The sequence below is a fragment of the Myotis nattereri genome (genome assembly GCF_964212035.1).
Source record: "Myotis nattereri genome assembly, chromosome: 6".
In the NCBI taxonomy this organism is placed as follows: Eukaryota; Metazoa; Chordata; class Mammalia; order Chiroptera; family Vespertilionidae; genus Myotis; species Myotis nattereri.
In genome coordinates, this window is record NC_138081.1 from 93,031,176 (window position 1) to 93,052,422 (window position 21,247).

At 39.8% G+C, this 21,247-nt stretch overlaps 1 protein-coding gene across 1 annotated transcript in view; it reads left to right on the forward strand.

The window, feature by feature from the left end:
- Positions 1 to 21,247, forward strand: part of OPRM1 (opioid receptor mu 1) — a gene marked incomplete at both ends in the record, with an annotated part of 30,683 nt that overhangs the window by 5,272 nt on the left and 4,164 nt on the right. Inside the window, 2 exons of the mRNA XM_081094758.1 lie at positions 11,481 to 11,833; positions 12,644 to 13,164. Of these exons, the coding sequence (XP_080950884.1) occupies positions 11,481 to 11,833; positions 12,644 to 13,164 (874 nt within the window). The remainder of the gene's footprint in view (positions 1 to 11,480; positions 11,834 to 12,643; positions 13,165 to 21,247) is intronic.

Sequence of the window (21,247 nt, forward strand, 5' to 3'; positions counted from 1 at the left end):
CCCAAGTGTAGCAACTGTGCAGAATAAGGTGGTCAATAGAGGCCTTTTTTGCTTCTGAGCATTTTTTTCCCTGAAGGTGGGGTTCAGTGCCAGTGAAAGGTTAAGCATTTTTGTGGGGGAGTATTCAATGTTAATTGAAAAGTGCTGCCGGCAGTATAACCTGAACATCAGAACCTGACTGTGCCTGCCAAGAGAACAAGGGAAATTACTGCCAACACTATAATTTCATACTTACTCAGCCCCCATCGCCTCCGAAAAGGAAACCACATGGGCTGAATAAATTTAAATGTGAGCATGTTTCTGGTGATGTTGGTGATCCCAGGCCACTGAAATAAGAGGCCCTGTTAAAAGCATTCAACATTATTTGAGACCCTTCAAATGGTCTTTCTGATGACAAAAGGAAGCTTAATTTTACTTACTTGTAAAATAAACAAAACATGTATATGCAAGAATAAAGATAATGCCTTTAAGTTTTATACAAATTTAATTTTCATTATATTGAGTAATCTGATTTTTCATGTTTTTGAGTATAGACAGGCTCATTTATTTATTTGCTGTGTTTGTTGAATACTAACTGTACACAAAGCTCTTTCCTAGAAGCTCCAGATACACTAGTGAGCAAAATAGGTACAGTCCTCCCTCTCTCCAAAAGTACAGTCCAGTGGGGAAGAGAATTCAACAACTTCACCAGCTGATAAATGCCAAAGACTGAGCCATAATAGCTAACCTAGTGTTCTTTAACCACAGTATTAGACAAACATCACCCCCAAGGTTTATTACAATTACTATAATTCATCTTCCTCTATCACCAAGCCCAGCAATGGGATAACTTCAGATTTGTCTCCATCCAATTTTACAGATTTATCTAAAGGTGTTCATCTCATAGACAGCTAGAGGAAAAGTGAGGAGAGGATCATGGTTAGTTTTCACAAAACAATGAAAAAGAATTCTGTTGACTGTAATTTATAAGTATTTCTCAAAGTAGATATTGTAAACATTTTACAAGTTGTAAGTATATGGTAGAGTGAAATGGAAGAGTACTAAATGAATGGAAGAGTACTGAATGAATGGGATTCAGAGGGGAAAACAAGACTCATTGCTCTGGGCATGTCTTCCTCTGTCACCGACTGGAAGGATGGCCAGCCTACTTCTGAAGACCCTGTCCCGGAAGACAGGCCGCAGACAGCTCAAGCTAGATGTGAGACCTGACACTTCTGTTCTTTTAAATCACTGTCCTTTGTGTGGAATTTAAAACATAAGTATCAGCAGAGAAATTCATGCCATCTTTTAAAAAAGGACTACCACTCTGAACAAAGTTTTCTGCCTATAAATAAGTATGTCACATTTCCACAAGACACTAGTACATGAGCCAATGCCACAAAGCATATATTAATACATATAAACGAACTAAATTTAAAAAAACACAGACTTATAGACACAGAAAACAAATGGTTGCCAAATGGGAGGGATTGAGGGGCTCAGTGAAAAAAAATGAAGGGTTTAGGAAGTACAGATTGGTAGTTACAAAATAATCATGCGATGTAAAGTACATGATAGGGAATATTGTAATAACTTATGTATGATGTCAGGTGGGTACTAGACTTACCAGGGAATGACTTTGTAAATTATATAAAGGTCTAACCATTATGCTGTATACCTGAAACTAATAGAAAACAATATTGAATGTCAAATGTAATTAAGAAATAAAAAGTACAATAAAACACAAATGACAATTTCCACAGCAGACTATAATTATTTTCTCACCAATTTAGAAACTCAAATACAAATGAACATGCTCTTCTATGTGCCCTTGCTTTAATTGCCTTTTAAAACATTTATATTTTTTTAATCCTCACCCGAGGATATTTTTCCATTGATTTTTAGAGAGAGTGGAAGAGAGATGGAAAAACAGAGAGAAATATCCATGTGAAAGAAACACATTGATTGGTTGCCTCCTGCATGAGCCTGGACCAGGGCCCAGGCCGGAGAGGAGCCTGCAACCGAGGTACTTGCCCTTGACCAGAATCAAACCCTGGACCCTTCAGTCTGCAGGTTGACATTATCCACTGAGCCAAACCGGCTAGTGCTAAACCATATTTTACATAAAATATATATGTCCTCTACTCTGTCAAAAAACTTACTCTAACTCTAGTACAAAAAAATAGAAACTATGCTTTGGTATAGCTGAGACATTTTGTTCAAAGAGTTTGGGAAGTTTAATCTATTAGAAACATAATAGATTGGTCAACACTCTAGTTAAATTAGATGAAGACGTGGAACTTAACAAATCAAAATATTTGATTTGGTGAGGCCTGGCTGGCTGGGTGTCAACCTATGAACCAGAGGGTCACAGGTTTGATTCCCAGTCAGAGCACATGCCTGGGTTGTGGGCTCAGTCCCCAGTAGGGGGTGTGCAGGAGACGGCCAGTCAATGATTCTCTCTCATCATTAATGTGTCTATCTTTCTGTCCCTCTCCCTTTCTCTTTGAAATCAATAAAAATATATTTGAAAATATTTTGGTGGGGGTAATTGGTCAAGTAAAATCATCGTAGTGATGTACACACAGGAAGTCATACTGGATGACTAAAGGAGCTTTGTTGGCCTCTACTATAGTCCAACCATTCAATAGAAAAATACAAGGCTTAGGTCAGGAAAAAGAAGTCCTATTTCACAAAAAAAAAAAAATAAACAGGCAATAAAATGTGATAATTATTATCAGTTAAATGAGTAGTAAAATTTGCCAGTGAAAATGTACATAACAGAGGTTTATATTTGTCTCTGAAAAACATACACATGATAGACTCATTAGAGAAACAATGAGTCTATCTGGAACATAGATAATAGGTAAGCTTATTTGGGGGTCAGCCCTCTTCTAAGGCCTTCCTGCCATCATCAGATTTAAAAGCTTCAGCAGCATGGACCAGCCATATGACCCCAAGGAGTAAATTTAATATTTTCACGGGCACTCTCCATCTGATGACACAAAACTGTAATAATCACAACTTTCCTGGCACCTAAATGCAGGTTAAATGTTCCTTTCAACATTGCCATATCACTCCTACCTTGCCATCATATCTAACATTCTGTTTTGAAACAGTTGGTTATGTTCTCTCACCAGACCTTCGGTCCCCCCAAGGCAGGGGGGACATAAATCAGTTAAGAATGGTTGCCTGGCAAGGTACTTGGCAAAAATTAAAATTAGAAAAGATGTTACATAAATGTATGTTTGACTTAATATTGACCCTCAGAGGGTTTTATCCAGAAAAAAAGTATTATAAAAACAAAATAATATTCTATGAAAATTAAGAACATGTCTATAAAGCTGTAGATGTTTTATTTCATAAATGAAGTCCAATATAAATTTTACCTTTAGCTAAGAGAACTGTGAAATGTATAACTTTGACCATGAAATTAGAGTATTCAACATAAAATTTTATTAGTTTGCTTCTACCTGTTAAGGCTATGGTGATTTGTACTTTACTTTTTATATTCTTCAGGTTTTTAAAAATGAATGTGCAATGATCTAATCAAAACACACATATTATGAAAATTAAAACGGAGAAAGTTTCAAAAGTAATAGATGATTCTGAAAGGCAATAAAATATTGTATTAGAGGCTTTTTTATAAAAATATAAATCAAGGTCATATTTGGAGTTTTCCTATTAAAAATACAGTTATAGACATTAATTTACAACTAAAAATGTTGTTAGTGCCAAATGAATTTGGTCCAAATTGGAGGACACTTCTAATTGATTTAATAACCCTTATTGGACCATGAGACTGAAATTTTAGATTTTAAAAACTAATGGGACTTATTTGCTTTGCCACATTACCGCTGTATTCATGAATCATATTTTCTTCTAACAAATGCTATTGAATTCTCCACAGGGGAAGAAAAATGCCTTCCAAAAATCTCCCTGCCTAAAATTACTTAGAAAAAAACCTCAAGAAAATAGTTTCTGTTTCCTAGGAAAATCCCTGTTCAGCGTGGCAGTTACATGATAAAGATTTGTCTACTCCTCAGATGAAAAACAGTCACCATAATGTACAATTTCATATAAGCCAAGATTTATAGACGCTAACTGCGTAACTTTTATTTTCCTTCAATTTGTCCCAAAGTTTTGGAGCAGCTACTTTTGCAGGAATTCATTGAATACCAAAATATAGGGTGTCCCCCCAAAATGTATACACATATTTTCAATAATTATAAAGGCAGTGTTTATTAAAATGCATTTCATTCTCAAAATTGAGCTATCAGCTGTTAATGTGTGAATACATTTTTGGGGACCCCCGGTATTTACTAGTAGATATCAGAATGTGCTATCACACATGAAAAGGAATGAACAAGGATAGCTCAGCCACAGTTTTGACAAATGGACTTTGAAATTAAGTCTTCATGGATGTTAATTAAAAACCTCTGTTGCAAAATTTAAAAGCAATGCTAGCCCTAGCCAGTTTGGCTCAGTGGATAGAGCGTTGGCCTGCAGACTAAAGGGTCCCAGGTTTAATTCTGGTCAAGAGCACATGCCTGGGTTGCAGTCTCAATTCCAAGCAGGGGGTGTGCAGGAGGCAGCCAACCAATGATTCTCTCTCATCATTGATGTTTCTATCTCTCCCTCTCACTTCCCCTCTGAAATAAATAAAAATATATTCTTTAAAAAAAGCAATGATCATATTTTTATTTCAGCTTCTTACATAGTATCCTGATATATAATTCTCTCCAATATGCTGTGCTATTATTAAGCATTGATAATGGTTATATCTACAAGACACACACACACACACACACACACACACACACACACACACTTACACACAAAACTACCCCCCCAAAATTTAAATTATCTAGGTATTTTACTTGCATAGTAACAAACACTCAGATATTTAAATTTACGATGTTAAACATTTTTGTCCCTGACAATTGTCCTAACCCTCAGTTCTCTTTAATATTAAAACATAACCACAATTGTTGAAGCTACTAATAGGATTTCTGCAAGCATCAATTTACAAAAATATATGTAGAAATGCTTACTGTACTTTATAAAGTTACTAGAGCCCCAGTGCATGAAATTCATGCATGGGCAGGGTCCTAGGCCTGGCCGATGATCAGGGCCGATCAGGGCCTTCTGGCTGCTGGCTGGGGCCTCCCCTGGTGATCAGCGCACATCATAGCGAGCGATCAAACTCCGGGTCTTCTAGTTGAACTCCCGAGGGGACACTTTGCATATTGGCCTTTTATATACATAAATATAATTTATCATATAGGTTATATGATACATATTATTACAGTGCAATGTAATAGTGGAGAATATATACTGTAACAAACAGATAGGGATTTAAATTATGCCTCTGCCACTGTGATTTTGAGCAAGTTATTTAACCCCCATGAACCTGTTTATTCACGTACAAAAGAAGTAATAACATGCAATTCATAAATCTGTAATGAAGATTAAGTCATAAAACCCAAGTGAAGTGTTTACAGTAATGCTTGGAGGAAAGTAAAGATTCAGTGAGGTTGGCTAGGGTTATCACACTCCAAAAATAGCATCTGTCACCATCATCATTTAATTTGTTCTAATGGTAATTTTTAGGGGTAATATAATCACCTCTTTACAATTGTGGAAATTAAAGTTCAGCCACTTGGTCATGGTCACAAAACCTTGCTTAGACCTATGTGTTTTAATTCCAAGCCCAATGTGTTTCCTACTTGCCCATGCAAGAGTATTTTACTCCTAACTTGATTAAGAACCCAAATCAGGGGGAAATTAACAAAATCAAGGTAACTTAGTTATTCACTGATCTGTAGGTTCATAGCACTTTGATGGGATTGGTCCTGCTCTTAAGATCAAGTAAACAGTTGGTATGACTCAAGAATCACCAGGAATGTTTCTACCTTAAAAGGTGGGATTTTTATTTCTTAATCTCTTAACACTTAAATGTTTAAATGCAAACATTTTATAGAAGATACAGAAAATAAGCACTGTAAATAGAAACCACTTGATTACAATTAGCAAGTAGGTTTCTGCTTTAATGACTGCTAGATCTAAAGACCACAATCAATAACTAATTGAAGGAATGGAATGCAGAATAGGTAGAGAGTTACCTTAGGGCTATGGTCGGCAAACTGCGGCTCGTGAGCCACATGCGGCTCTTTGGCCCCTTGAGTGTGGCTCTTCCTAAGCCTTAGGAGTACCCTAATTAAGTTAATAACAATGTACCTACCTATATAGTTTAAGTTTAAAAAATTTGGCTCTCAAAAGAAATTTCAATCATTGTACTGTTGATATTTGGCTCTGTTGACTAATGAGTTTGCCGACCGCTGACCTAGGACATGGTGAGGATCCAACTGCAGCTGCAGTGCATGGTCAGGAGCTCTGAAAAAGAAGAGCAGCCCCTTAAAAAGTAAGATGATATCCAATCCGAGCTTTCATCTGGAGTGGGTTCTATCTGCTAGACAATGGGTGAGTATGTTTGCCAAGACTCCTGTGGTGCAGGCAGCTGTTGTAGCTACTGTGCTCTCCAAGTGGCTTGTACCCATCTGTGGACATCACCGGAAAATTCCCACTGCTTCCTTCCAATTGCTAATTGCTGCTGGCTGCTGCTGCTGGGACAACCTCAGGATCCAAGGACACTCTGCTACCCATGCTCACCAGCCAAAACCCACCAGGAATAGACTTGGAGCTCAAACTACTAGGCTTATTAAGCTTGCTTCAGGAGGGGAGAGGGGACACCACCTGGATTTTAGTTTATGTTTGGTGATTAAGGAGAAATTCAAGGAAGCAGAGATTTGTCTGGATAGGTTATTACTGAAACCAAGAGTCATTTGACACATGGGCATCAATAATTTCTTATCTAGAGGCTGAATTAGCAGAGTAAGGCTAGAGTCATCCTATATAACAAAAGTCTAATATGCTACGTGTCCAATCATCTGGTTGGCCATTCAACCAATCAAAGTGTAATATGCTAATGAAATGCTAAGGCTGCTCAACTGTTTGCTATGATGTGCATTGACCACCAGGGGGCAGACAGTTGACCGGTTGACCAGTCACTGTGACATTCACTGACCGACTAGGGGCAGATGCTCTGACCGGTAGGTTAGCTTGCTGCTAGAGTCAGGCTGATTGGGACTGAGCGAGATGGGCCAGACATGTCCTGGAGCCCTCCCGCAGTCTCTCCCCTGCTGGCCAACCTCCCATGTCCCTCTCTGGCCCCGATCGTTCACCCATGGGGTCCCTCGGCCTGTCCTATGCCCTGTCGCAATCCGGGCTGAGGGGCCTCCCTCCCACCCCCAGAGGCACGAATTTCATGCACCAGGCTTCTAAATCATTGAATAAGAAGCAGTGGACACTTCGTGTTAACCAGGAGAGGGAGAGGCTGGGCATTTTTGTGGTTCAGGTGATTTGGTTTTACCTCTGGTCAGGTCTGGTTATAGAGACGTCTTTTGGCTTCTTGCATCACAGTCATGGAAAGTCCTCATCTGAAGTTGATACTCTAAAGAATTATGTTCCATAATGAATACCACAGCCTGGCTGTTAGCAACTAAACTGGCTCCCCAAAAGCTCTCAGGAGCTTTTTTCTTTCTCACCATTACACAACCTCACTACTATTACAGTACATGCCATCCTCTCTTCTCCTCTGCCAATGGAGGGAGACAATAATGGGAATCAATGTGGGGAGTAGTAAGGTGACATGAGACAGGAAAGCAGAAAGCATTTCTGTGAGATGAACAGGAATGTCTTATTTGAAGAGACATCTAGTTGCAGGCCTAGGGTCAGGAGGACTCATCATGTCGCTCAGCCAAGCAGGCAGCAGAGCACAGACTGATCATGGTCTCTATACTCCAGAAGCTTACAGGCTAAAAGACAAAATGTGATTTCCATATAATTGTCACATTTATTACACAAGACTAAGATTTCATGTGCAAGCATGCTAAAGGTTGAAAGTTATTCTCAAGTTCATTAAGAGCGCCGGATATGCTTTTATACAACACTCAGATTAAAACCTTGTTTAAAGGTATTCCCATGCAATGTATCATTTTCAGGATGGCTGATTGAGAACAACCTCTAGAACAACTTTTAGAAATTATTTTTTTAAAGAAAACAAATTAAAGCAATAGATCAATGAAGAGCCATACACAAATTTATGAAAATGATGGGGAAATTCTTGGTAGGCAGACTGAATGTTTAAAGGATCCTATGAAATGTCACTCCTTCTTCCCCTGCTAATGTTCGGACAAATTGAGAGAGAAGATGAAATGAATCAGCAGATAGAAAAAAAATACATCATCTTTATTGTTGGCAAATACTTTGCTGGTGGTTGTGACTTAGCTATGCAGTTATAATAGCTTCCCAATTCTAATCCCAGAATGAATACACAAACACATCTAGTCACAGACCTGGACCACAGCTAACCTCCTAATATGGGGACCAACCCCTTTAAAACTTACTACCTGGAATAGCTGGCTACCATATGTGTTTCCTTTGTGCAGCTGAACCTTAGGAAGAGACTGTGGAAGGGACAGAACAGTGTATATCCTATTCTTCAACCTTAACATATAAACATAAAAGCCATTCCTTCTCCTTTTGAAAGAAGTGAATGATGCAACAGAGACAGGTCAAGAGTGTTAGGGTCATTGATGACTTCATTCATGAAATATGAGTTCATAAGGAGGGTTTTCCACAATGGAGTGGATTTCTACAGTAGTGGCAGCCTTGTCAGTTGCCGCTGGTGTGTTTTCCTGTCTACAGGTGACACAGAAAGGCGACACAATGTCCATTTAAAAACTGGTGCAGTGCAGTGCTTGGGGCAGAGATACTGGCTGTACCTAGGAGACCAGCAATGCTCTGGAAACTGTATGGTGCAGTCTAATTGCAACTCCCATCCCAGTCAACCCACATAGCAGAAACAGCAAGCAATCTACTAAGGCATCTTCACTTCAAGGGTCAACTCAAAATCAATATAATCGGATTGTGAATGAATGACTATACCATGAAAGACATTGGGAAAGGACACAACAAACAAAAGAATTTACTTAAAGAAACAGGATTAAATAGCAATCATACAAGGACTTTAAAATAACATATTTAACATCTTCAGGGGATGAAAGAAATTATTTCGTGAAACGAGATGCAAATAGAACATAATAAGAGATGGTTATTAACTAGCAAAGCATTGTAGCTAATGACCCACAAATAACCTGGGCTTGAATCCTGGCTCCAACAATTGTTACTGATTATTTTGCTGTCACTGATCGTGGTGATATGTATGAGAAAGGAAAAACACACTTTGGAAAGTATTGCATTTGAGAAGCCAATAGCAGGCGCAGATGTTCAAAAGAAAGTTGGAAAGGCAGTCAAAGAACTGAAGAGATGGACTGTGCATCCTAGAGTTGATAGTATTAAACTATGGATTATTAGAGAGTAAAAAAAAAATGGAACAAACTCAACGCTCCTCTAAAAAAATGTAATTCTGCTACAACATTGGATTTTTATTTTTTAAGTCTCAGGATTTCCAATGGCCCCGGCATGGGCATCTTTGAAAAGAATATGAAAAAGCTTTGCATGCTTACCTTGTTTTAGCTAACAGTGCGCCGAGTATTTCTGGGACAAACTACAACATTTTCAGAAATGCACTCCCAAAATGACACATGGCCCAGCATACAGCATAGAGGCACATTTTTAGTTTTAGATGGAATCTAGAAAAACGGGAGAAAATCTCAAATGTTTGCACAGCTTTCTGTCCCTCAGGTTCTCCAGCCATGATGCAAGGTAGTCACACAAAGTGGTCTTCAAAGATCCTTCATGATCCTACTCCTCATCATTCATGACCTTCTATGACCAAAGTTCTCTTTTAATTTAACAACCAGTTGACAAGGCCAAAAGGAATATTCCCTGTTCACTTTTACTTCAAAAGCTTAAGATTTCCCTTGTTAAAGTGTGTTTCATTATACCACAAAAAACATAAAGTCACCCAAACCCTTCCTCCTATATTTAATTCTACTCAACAAGCATTTACTGTATTCATCTTGCGCTGGGCTCTGTGCCAAATGGATAATCCAATTCTATCTTTATTTCATTTAACTTTTATGTTCATGCTGTCTTTTATATTTTACTTATATTGAATGATTATATATACAATATCATCCCCAAAAATATAGATAAAGCTTTATATTTATTGTACTAAGTACAATAGATAATAATTTTACTGACTTGCCCTCTATAATATTTGTAATCTACAACATACGCTCAGGTTTCTTCAAAAAACAATTTTCTAATATTAATATTGGTAAAATTATTTTATCCTATTTTGAAATCATTTTCATTGTTCTTTCAATATGTAAGAAATACCTAGGGATATAACATTATTCGACATTATGTACACATGATTTTTTTTACATACACAACTACTAGATTTTAAAATAGAAGAAATTTCATTTTCTTTTAGAACTCTCAAATTTGAAAGCAAATAATTTCCAAGCTCTGGAAACTAAGTATTTATAAGAAATACAGAACATCTTTATCTATGAACCCAAATGTACTATCTCCTGAGACGATGTTCTGATGCTGTTTTTGAAGTCATTTGGTCTAAAGAGATGAATAATCTACATATCTGCAAACAAAGATCTAAAGTCACGAATAAGACTATTCCAGCCTACTATAATGGCTTATATACATCAAAGGATTTAGCCTAGTAATATATGTCTATGTGACATAAATATTAGTTATATCAGAATACAGGAATCAAGAAAGCAAAACATGATTTTGATATAAACTTCTGATCAAAGAAATGCTATTCATGTCCTAAAGTAGAATGAGCAGAAATCAAATAAAGCAGGAAATAAGTACTTCCTAAAAGGATAAGTTAAAGATGATTAAGCAAAGTCTCTTAGCCATAACGGAAGCATCTCTCCTTTCATTTCCAGAGAAGTGGCACATGGATGGACATAAGGACATGTTCTCACACCATGCTCCACAATTTTAACTATAAAAATCTGAATTTTATATATATTTAGAATTAAAATGAATTATTATCCAGTGTCTGGATACTTGACTAAGAGCTACCTGTGCCTGGCCCATTATAAATAAATCAGTATGATACCTATTATCATAACCATTTTATAGGTAAGAAAACTGATAGGTAGAGAAATTATATATTTAGCCTATAGGCACATGGCTATAAATAGCCAATCTAATATTAGAAAACAGTCCGGCTGGCATGGCTCAGTGGTTGAGCATTGACCTACAAACCAAGAGGTCATGGTTCAATTCCTGATCATGGCACGTGCCCAGGTTGATTCTCCCTCATCACTGATGTTTCTCTCTCTCTCTCCCCCCTCCAAGAAAACAGTTCTTCCATAATGAATCTCAAATGCTTTCCGCTAATCCTTGCAGGTTTGTTTTTTTTAATTATAGGAAGGGTACCAGTATTTCACATTGCTGCCTGTTTCTGACGCAGCCTCCGCTCTTCCTTCATTTTCTAGATACACCAAAATGAAGACGGCCACCAACATCTACATCTTTAACCTTGCTCTGGCCGACGCCTTGGCGACCAGTACCCTGCCATTCCAGAGTGTCAATTACCTCATGGGAACATGGCCGTTTGGAACCGTCCTCTGCAAGATCGTGATCTCCATAGACTACTATAACATGTTCACCAGCATATTCACGCTCTGTACCATGAGCGTGGATCGCTACATCGCCGTCTGCCATCCGGTCAAGGCCCTGGATTTCCGTACTCCCCGCAATGCCAAAATCATCAATGTCTGCAACTGGGTCCTCTCCTCAGCCATCGGCCTGCCTGTGATGTTCATGGCGACAACAAAGTATAGGCATGGTGAGTGATGTTGCAGGCCTGAGGGATGGAGAGTGTATCGAACCAAATGTTGGTGAAGTCATAAGCCAACTAGAATTTTTTGGAGTGTTCCAATGTCTTAGTCAAACTGTGATTTTAATAAAATTGTTTTCTAGAAAAATGCCTTTGAATAATTTTGGAAATGGGAATTTTCCCTGTGATTGTAAGCCCACTAAACATTTCAAAGAGAATATAATCTATTGGTTCTGGATGTCTCTGCATTTCATCAAAATGATGAGAAAATAAAAATACAGTTCTTCCAAGAGTAATTACAACTGAAACCCAAAGCAAGCAGAGGCTTGTTTTATAATTTCAAGTGGCTGCTCCATAAAAAAATGTATCTTTCTAGACCTCATGTCAGAATGATAAACCACCCATCAAAAAGTAGAGTGAAAACATCCATTAGCTGGAATGTCCTATAGACTTCGGACAGTGATTATATTTTGTATATCAACATAGATCCCGTAGAGGACATAGCTCATAGTTGGAAGTCCATAATTGTTGGCTGAATGAAAATTAATGTGACCAAAGTGGACAGCAAAATGAGATCTTTAGAAATAAATAAATAAATAAATAAATAAATAAATAAATAAAACTATTTCTAAAAATCAACAGAGAGCTGATTTTCTCCCACCATTTCTTTACATACTTCTTTACTAGCATGTATACTAATAGACTTACGTTAGCTAAGGTCAAGCTTAAAAATTAGTAAGCAAGATGGCAATGTTAATACCTAATGTCATAATTAAATGGTGCTTCTAATTCTTCCTTGTAATTTTTTTTTTCACCTAGGTTCCGTAGATTGCACACTAACATTCTCTCACCCAGCCTGGTACTGGGAAAACCTGCTGAAAATCTGTGTTTTCATCTTCGCCTTCATCATGCCTGTCCTCATCATTACGGTGTGCTACGGACTAATGATCTTACGCCTCAAGAGTGTCCGTATGCTCTCTGGCTCCAAAGAAAAGGACAGGAATCTTCGGAGAATCACCAGGATGGTGCTGGTGGTCGTAGCTGTGTTCATCGTCTGCTGGACCCCCATTCACATTTACGTCATCATTAAAGCCTTGATCACAATCCCAGAAACTACCTTTCAGACTGTTTCCTGGCACTTCTGCATTGCTCTAGGTTACACAAACAGCTGCCTGAACCCAGTCCTTTACGCATTTCTGGACGAAAACTTCAAACGATGCTTCAGAGAGTTCTGTATCCCAACTTCCTCCACCATTGAGCAGCAGAACTCCACTCGAATTCGTCAGAACACTAGAGACCACCCCTCCACGGCCAACACAGTGGATAGGACTAACCATCAGGTACGCAGCTTCTAGACTTGGGTACACTTACTGGGGATGATATGAAATGATAGATTGGTACAAATCTTGGATTTGTACCAATCCAAGATTCAATCCATTAGAAAGAGACCAGTAACAAGGAGATTGGGGTTCAGCATGAACATAGAGGGAGGGGGGGAGCAAACTTTGACCATTGTATTGGAGGGATGCTTCATTTATCAGCCGAACTCTATATATTTGCATTTTTCCTTTATATTAGAGACCTGACAACTAGAAACCTGTAAAGCCTCTAAAAATCATTATCTCCACAGCCTTGTCTTCTTTTCAAAATGAACGACTCTTAGCATATTGTGGAAGTGACCCTGATCTAGAATTCTCCTCATTTCCCCCCAGCAATGTCATGTATTTTATGCATATCGCTCCAACATCCCTGTCACTTCTCCAAAGCCAGGCCTGCTCTGGTTCTGTGGTAAAAGAGAAAGGTCAGCTCTTCGCTGACTCTGGTGACAGGTACAAGATGTTCCCAGCAAATCAGTGTCACCGCAAAGGAGGAAAGAAAGAACAAAATGGGGAAGGATGATTTGCTGGAAGATGTATTCCTACGTGCAGAAGAGTATAGATGATGGCCTGCGTGAAAGATTCAAGGTTTACACACAATCTTACAATTAAATGAGGAATCAAAAAGGAGGAAAGAGAAAAATCCATCTCTAAGTTAAATATTGGCTTAGGAAGCCACTGGTTTGCAAAATTTGGAGTCTGGCCTTTAAAGTAAATCAAGCATATCAAGTCATTATTGCGGTTAATTAAATAAATTTTCAAATAATGGTGCCAGCACCCAAAACTTACAGCTTGTGTAATTTTATAACCCAGAACTCAAATTCAAACTTCCTGTAGAGTAAATTCTTGAGTCAGAAGCTTAGATAAAGTTCTTAGGGCAAGGGGTGGGCCTATGGGGACAGATGGTTCCATAACAAGGACTAGAAAGAGAATAGCAGGAGAGGAAGGGGAGTTAGCTGCCTCCTCTCCGCTGTCTCCCCACCACGCCCACCTCACTGTTCCCACTGCGGCCACCCAGCCAAACCCAGACTCACCCTTTCTAATTGGCCACGGGATGATGCAATCCTGGGGCCCAGAGGGGTCATTAATCCTCATGCCCCTGCTATTAAATAATGCTGAAAGGAACACAGGAACTGGAACCCCCAGAGAGGATGAGATAATTATGGCAGACTCACTTCCAACCAAAGGAAAATTAACTTATTATGTCTCACTTCTGAATCCATCTCAGAAATAAAAGCCAGAAAGAAATGGTTTCTTACCCTGCATCTTTTCTCTTATTTTTTTTTCCACATTAAGACCTTCAAACCTGCCTCCTTTCCTAAGCAGCTCTCCTTCTGGGCAGCTATCAAAAGCTTGCAAGTAACTTAAAGAGGGCAGGGATTTAAATAGATTTTCTTCAGCCTGGGGATAACATATTAAAGAATGCAATTTAAAAGTCTCAGTTCTAAAGTTGAAATATGTTCCATTGAAGCAAAATACTTCCATTGGAGACCAAGATGGCCATTATAAAACTCTGGTTCTCTCTCCTTGAGTGCCCACTCACACCTTCCCTCTGCTATCTGGCACTTTAGGGTGTGTCTGTCAGTAGTGTACCCTGGGCCTCTGCCCCACTGCCTGGGCCTCTTGTCACATCTGATCCTCCCAGTATCCTCCACTCACCCTGCTCTCCTGGCAATTCAGCCCCCAGCCGCCTGCTGGAGCATTTCCCCTGACTTCAGCATGGCTGTCCTTCAGTGGCCCTGGGCAGTGCCCTTGACTCCCTTCCAAACCCAGTGTTTTCACATCACTGTGGTTCTTGCATAGCCAGAGAGAGGAGAAAGGAAGCTAATTGGGGAAGCTCTGTTCTAAGTAACTAAAAGGTTTGCTTTAAAAATGCATCCAATTAGCGCTTATCTCCATTGCTGCCTCCATGAAACAGCATCAGTGTCAGATCACAGCAGAAACACATTAGCCCTGGAATTGGCTGCTTTCCCAAAATGCCCAGCTGGGAGAGCCGGACAAAGAGCGAGCGGCTGCCAGGAAAAGAGGAAAAGACACTCTGACATATTTGAAAATTAAGATAAATCAAAGATCCTTTTGCTAACCGCCACTAATGTGATCATTAGAATCAAGGCAGTTACACAGACATCTGGAAGGATACATCAGCCTTTGGTGAGAGTTTCAATAATACATCAAAATAATAAAATTATTTGAAGGAGAAATCAGAGACTTTATGGCTGTGTCTGTAGGACATAGTGGATTTGTTGTTCAAATTCAGAATGTGACAAACAGGTTGTTGTGTGTGGGGGGGTTTTTTGTGTGTTTTTTTTAAACATCCTGAGCCATTATGCTAGGAAACAAAGCTAACTGGATTAACTGGATTTGCATTAACTTTTTAACTGCTTGTTTGAAGTTTGTATTGTTGTAGATGTTTGTGTCTGCTTGTGTATTTGTGTTTTCTCCAAGAAATATACGGTATATGTCACATCTCAAGCACATTAGCCAACTTCATATTCTGCAGATCAGAGAGCCAATATCAAACCTTCCCAGGGTGTCTGTATTCTGACAACTGTACACTGAGACCATGCCCATACAGCGCAAAGTGAAGTGGAGAGTTGGCAGTTATCAAGGTAATTGGATAAGCCATATGAGAAAATTCTGGACCCAAAATAAACTCTGAATCATACTTACATGTTGAAGAGCTGTCAGTCAGCTTTGGCTGCATAACAAGTCTTTTTTAAAATTCGGTAGCTTAAAGGGACCATTTTTTTTAGTTTGAGAGTCGATAGATTAGTAATTTGGGCTGCAGTGGTCTGGACAGTTCTTCTAGATCAGTTGTCAACTAGCGGATCGAGGATGCCCACAGGAAGAATGGCTAGCTCCACATGGACCTTCCTCTTCCCGCAGCTTAGCCCAGGCTTGTTCACACGGTGGGCACAGGTTTGAGATTCAAGGGGTGGCAAACAGACTCTGCCTATGGATGGTAGATGCTGCTGTCACATTGCAAAGGGGTGTGGATATAGGGAGAGAAGTAACTGTGGTCACTATTGCTAACCATCTACAGGAGGCACATGTTGCATGGGACACGCCATCACTTCTCGAGGGCATGAACCACATCTGCCTTCTTGTGCCTCCAGTATCTACCAAGCACACTGTCTGGCACATGACAATTTCGTCCAAAAATATCTGTGGACTGAATGAATAATCAGAGGGCTCATGATATTCAGGAGATATGAGGGGTGGTGGGAATGGCCTCTTTCATGTTCAACTGATTGACAACCTAAATGACTATGTAACACACTGATATTATCTCAGGCTCATCCTTCAGAACCTAAAAAATACTTACAGGAGGGGGCCTTCATTTTCTCTTAGCTGATCCTCTGATCAGAAGTTACACTGTTCAAACACATGCGTATTTACACTTGTGCTGTGTCAATTTTATTTTTTAACAAGTGCTGTTGATGAGGAGGCCAAGAACTGGATTCAGTGCCCAAAGAGATCTTGCCTTGGCTAAGCATTAAAAAAAATGGTCTCAGGTTATTTTGTGTATTTCAAGGCTCAGTCACAGCTCCAGCTGTAGCATTCCACGCCTGTTCAACTTATCATCTTCATCGCTACTAGGTTTTTGTTAAGTAGACTCACACGTAGGCATTCATTTTCCATGCTCTTCATGCAATTTGATTTCTCTGTGCATACTTCTTCAAGTCATTTTATTTCAAGTTTCTCTTTTAGAGCAAATTATCTCTATCCTAAAATATGAAGAAAGAAGTAAGGCTAGTAAAGGTGAAGATAATTGTTAGAGAACTAGGAGGCTCTGGATGAGCTCAAATCTCCTGGTGATCTTAAAACAGTAAGAGAACTTTTAAATGATACATAATTAATGAAACACAAATGATAACTTCAGAAGCAAAAAATGGGAGGAGCCTAAAAATCTAGGGGAAAGAGAGTCCTAATTTTAATGGGAACTTTGTGGCAACTGAAAACCACTTTGCATTTATTGTTTTTAGAACCTAGATCACATTATTAAAATATATTTTGAGAGCACTTAGAAAGGAAGCAGTAATGTCTAGAAAGCAACTAAGCTTTCTAAGAATTAGTTATGACAAAACTAATTTTATCTTCTTAGAGGATCGCAGGACAGGGAAGTCAAGAGATTTGGCAAGCTCTTGTTAATTTCTATAATTCTATCCTATGTTGAATTATGATCTGGTTATATGGTACAGTGACATAGATTTATAAACTTTGATTGCCATCTTAACCATTCAATCAATGGAGGAATGCTGAATATAATAGGATAATGAACCAAACTTAAGTTATAAAAGTTACCAGAGAAAAAATTCAATCCAAAAATCCAACTCTCCTATATAATAAAAGGGTAATATGCAAATTGACCGAACGGTGGAGCATCCGGTCGCTATGATGTGCACTGACCACGAGGGGGCAGATGCTCAAAGCAGAAGATGCCCCCTGGTGGTCAGTGCACTCCCACAGGGGGAGCATTACTTAGCCACAAGTCGGGCTGATGGCTGATGAGTGCAGCAGCGGTGGCGGGAGCCTCTCCTGCCTCTGAAGCAGCACTAAAGGCTATCCCAGACTGCTAAAAGACACAGGCCGGACTGAGGGACCCACTCCCCGAAGCCCCTCAGTGCATGAATGTCGTGCACCTGGCCTCTAGTAGAAATATAAAATATGAATGACTGCAGATATGGACAAAAAAGCCCTAGAGATTTTTAAAAATATACATATATATTATTTTTTATTATTTTCAGAGAGGAAAGGAGAGAGAGACAGAAACATCAATGGTGAGAGAGAATCATTGATCAACTGCCTCCTGCACGCCCCCTACTGGGGATCCTGCCGAAACCTGGGCAACAGGGCATGTGCCCTGACTGGGAATTGAACCCGACATTGGTTCATAGGTCAACACTCAACTACTGAGCCTGCCAGCCAGGCGAGGTTTTCTTTCATGGACTAACAATATGATACAGTCCATCTCAACTGTTGCAATTACAGCTTGATTGCATCAACAAATGTCTAGTGTCTAGGGCCAAAGAAATGTTAGCTTCACTATCAGGAATGAAATTAATAAACTAGCTTGTGTTCAGACATGAGCAACCAAGAAGGTGAAGGGAGTTAGAATTCCTCACTATGGTTGAAATAAGTGTGCCTGGGAAACAGAAAACTCTGGACAAAACAGTGATCTTCATATACTTAAAGGGATGCAATAAGGAATTGGGCTTATCCAATACAACTCTACTAATGAAAGCTAAAGGGTGGAAGTTACAGGGAAAGGGATTTCAATACAACCAAAGAAAGATTCTTCTAAACTTTGAGATATAAGGATTTCCTGGTTACTGGAAGTCTCGAACATTTAGCATCAGCATTTTGTCTACATGACTGGGATGTGACAGGAACTCCGGTGTTAAGATTTGATACTTAAAGAATCATAGGGGATAGCGCTCCGATTAGTTTTACAAATTCTACCAGGGTCCTACAGAACATTACTGCGCGAAATGTTAATATGTGAGCCATGGAAAAATAGCTCTTTAGGCAAATGCTAGAAAATGTTACCTCTCTTATTTTTGGTCTCAAGAACTTATACTATATATTAACATTTTAAGACTTTGAAAAGCCCTAGTGTGTGTGTGTGTGTGTGTGTGTGTGTATGTGTGTGTACTGCATATATCTATATATTTGCATTTTGTTTTTTAAGCTGCAATGGAGCTTGGAAGAAGAGACTATTTCTCTATGATGTAGTTAAATGGAGAACTTTGCCACTGAGTCATCAACTCTAAAAGTATTCCGTGTGGCTCTGCTTCGATGGTTCTGTAATGAATGCAATTTTGAAGCGTGTTATTGACTGAAACATTGATCCGCTTCAACAGTACCCAAGGCTGTTATTAGTTTCAATTGCAACTTTGGATGGCATCACAAATAGGGAAGAGACAATGGAAGTGGAAGAGAGTAGCTGCAAAAAAGAAAAAAGAAAAAGAAAAAAGAAAAATATTAAGCCAGCTTTCCCTGACCAATATACTTGGGCATGTCACTTCCCCTCTAAAGACCGCTGCTCCCTCCCACAGGTTAATGAAGTGGGAAAGGGCGATCGCTTCCACTCCCTCCAGGGGTAGGGAGCATCTCCGAGCACTGCATGGATAGAAATGAAAAGTGCTTTCAATAGGCTTCAGTTCCAATCTAAAAGTTTCTCCAAAACTTTTTTTTCCCAAATAGTCTAAAAAAAAAAAATAGCCCAAAAGGATTTGCTCATTGACTTCCTGAAAATAAATAAATAAATACAAGCTTAAAAACCTGTTGGCAAAACTGGAAAACGGATAGTAGATTAAAATACTGTATCGATGTCAAATGTCAAGTTTACTGACATGCGTAACATTGCTGTGGTCACTGTCAGGAAAGAAGCCCAGTCTTAGAAAACGGTGGGGAGTTACAAGCTTCCAAAGACGAGATCCCAGCAAGCGGCAGGTCAGCTGGCCACAACAGTATGGATGTCAGTAAACAATGTGACCCAATGGACCAGAGAAAGCAGTTTATTACCAACAGCTCAGCAAATAGCAGACCCATCAGCACAGGGGCGCTGGCTCCCTGGCCCACATGCCCCATGGTGCAACACAATGGGCTCAGGTGGCTGCTGTGCACACAGTGGCTTGCACTAAAGCTGAAGAGCCTGGAGCCAAGGGCTCAGCACCTTTGCAGCAATCAGTAAACAAACCTATCCTTCTCCCCTGAGAGCAGGGGCAGGCAACCACAAAGTGGTCATGCTGTGGTCCTCATGTGGTCTGGCAGCAAATGTTCTTAATTGGCTGTGTGACTATAGAAATGACTCAGAGTCAAAAGATATTTACGCCTTGCATTTCAGCTCAGTAGGCAAGCTTGTGCAGGGATGCGTGGTGGACTGCCTCTCCCAATAATTCACCTGTCGGCTGGACATATTCTTGGCTGAATTCAATTTTCATATATTTATATCATCCCATTAGCAATTTGGGTTAAACATACTGACAAGGGCTAGGAACAAATCCGTTCCATTTATTTCAAACAATACTTGATTAGGGTTATTATTCACAGAATCCCCCTCCGCAGGATCAGATCAGATCGGCAGTGTTGACCTCAGCCATGCACTTCAGGATCCTAGACTCAAATGAGTTAGTCCCAGAGAGGACCAATCGGTCTGAGCTCAGATAGCCATTGAGCTTCCTCTTTTATGGTATGCATGGATTGTGCCACCATACTGTTGGTATTAATTAGAACCCAACAGGAGTGGTTGGCAACCACACCAACCAGAATGTAGTCCAAGGCCAATCGATGGATCCACGTATGAGCAAGGAGTTTAGCCTGAGCGATGGATCTCCTATGGCTTGTTCTGTCTCATTGGCTATGGTAGCTCAAGTTAAAGACAGGTTCGTGACCTGTCTCTCAAATGTGGACTCAGATGCCAGGGAACAACACTCACACTGCCGTATGGGGACAAGAATCCATGTATCCCTCAGGTAGAACAGCACTCTTTTACCTGGAGGCCTAGCAAAAGGAACGTGACCCAAGGAGTGGTGTTGCAGCCAATCATTGCAGGGGGGCAATGATGCTTCAAACTGCTCAGCCTTGCGCGATAGAGAGATGTCCTGTGGCCCACTCTTCCCCACGTGAAACCATGTAACTGAAGGGGACAGGTTCGATTTGGGATTTGTGGATAAGTTTAATTTGGATGACTACTACATTAACTTGGGTATTCCATATGGGCACTGTCACCAAATAGCTTTTGCCTTGAAAGCCAGCCATGGTATAACCCCAGGGCACTCAGGTGTTAGGAAAAGCATAGGAACTGGTATGAGCCTGACTGTGCTTATACATGTACAAGGGACTTCATATTTAGGAGCCGCCTTTGATAATATCAGGCACGTAGAGTAACTCAGGGCCAGCCAAGCCCACATGAGTTTTTCTGATCCCATGCATATCAGCTGAAGTGATAAGCCCTGAAGCAGGTCAGGTTGGCAGTCAGAGCTGCTGCTCGTTTCAGTGGAGCACGTGATTATTTTACCAGGCTGCAGGACTGGAGTTTAGA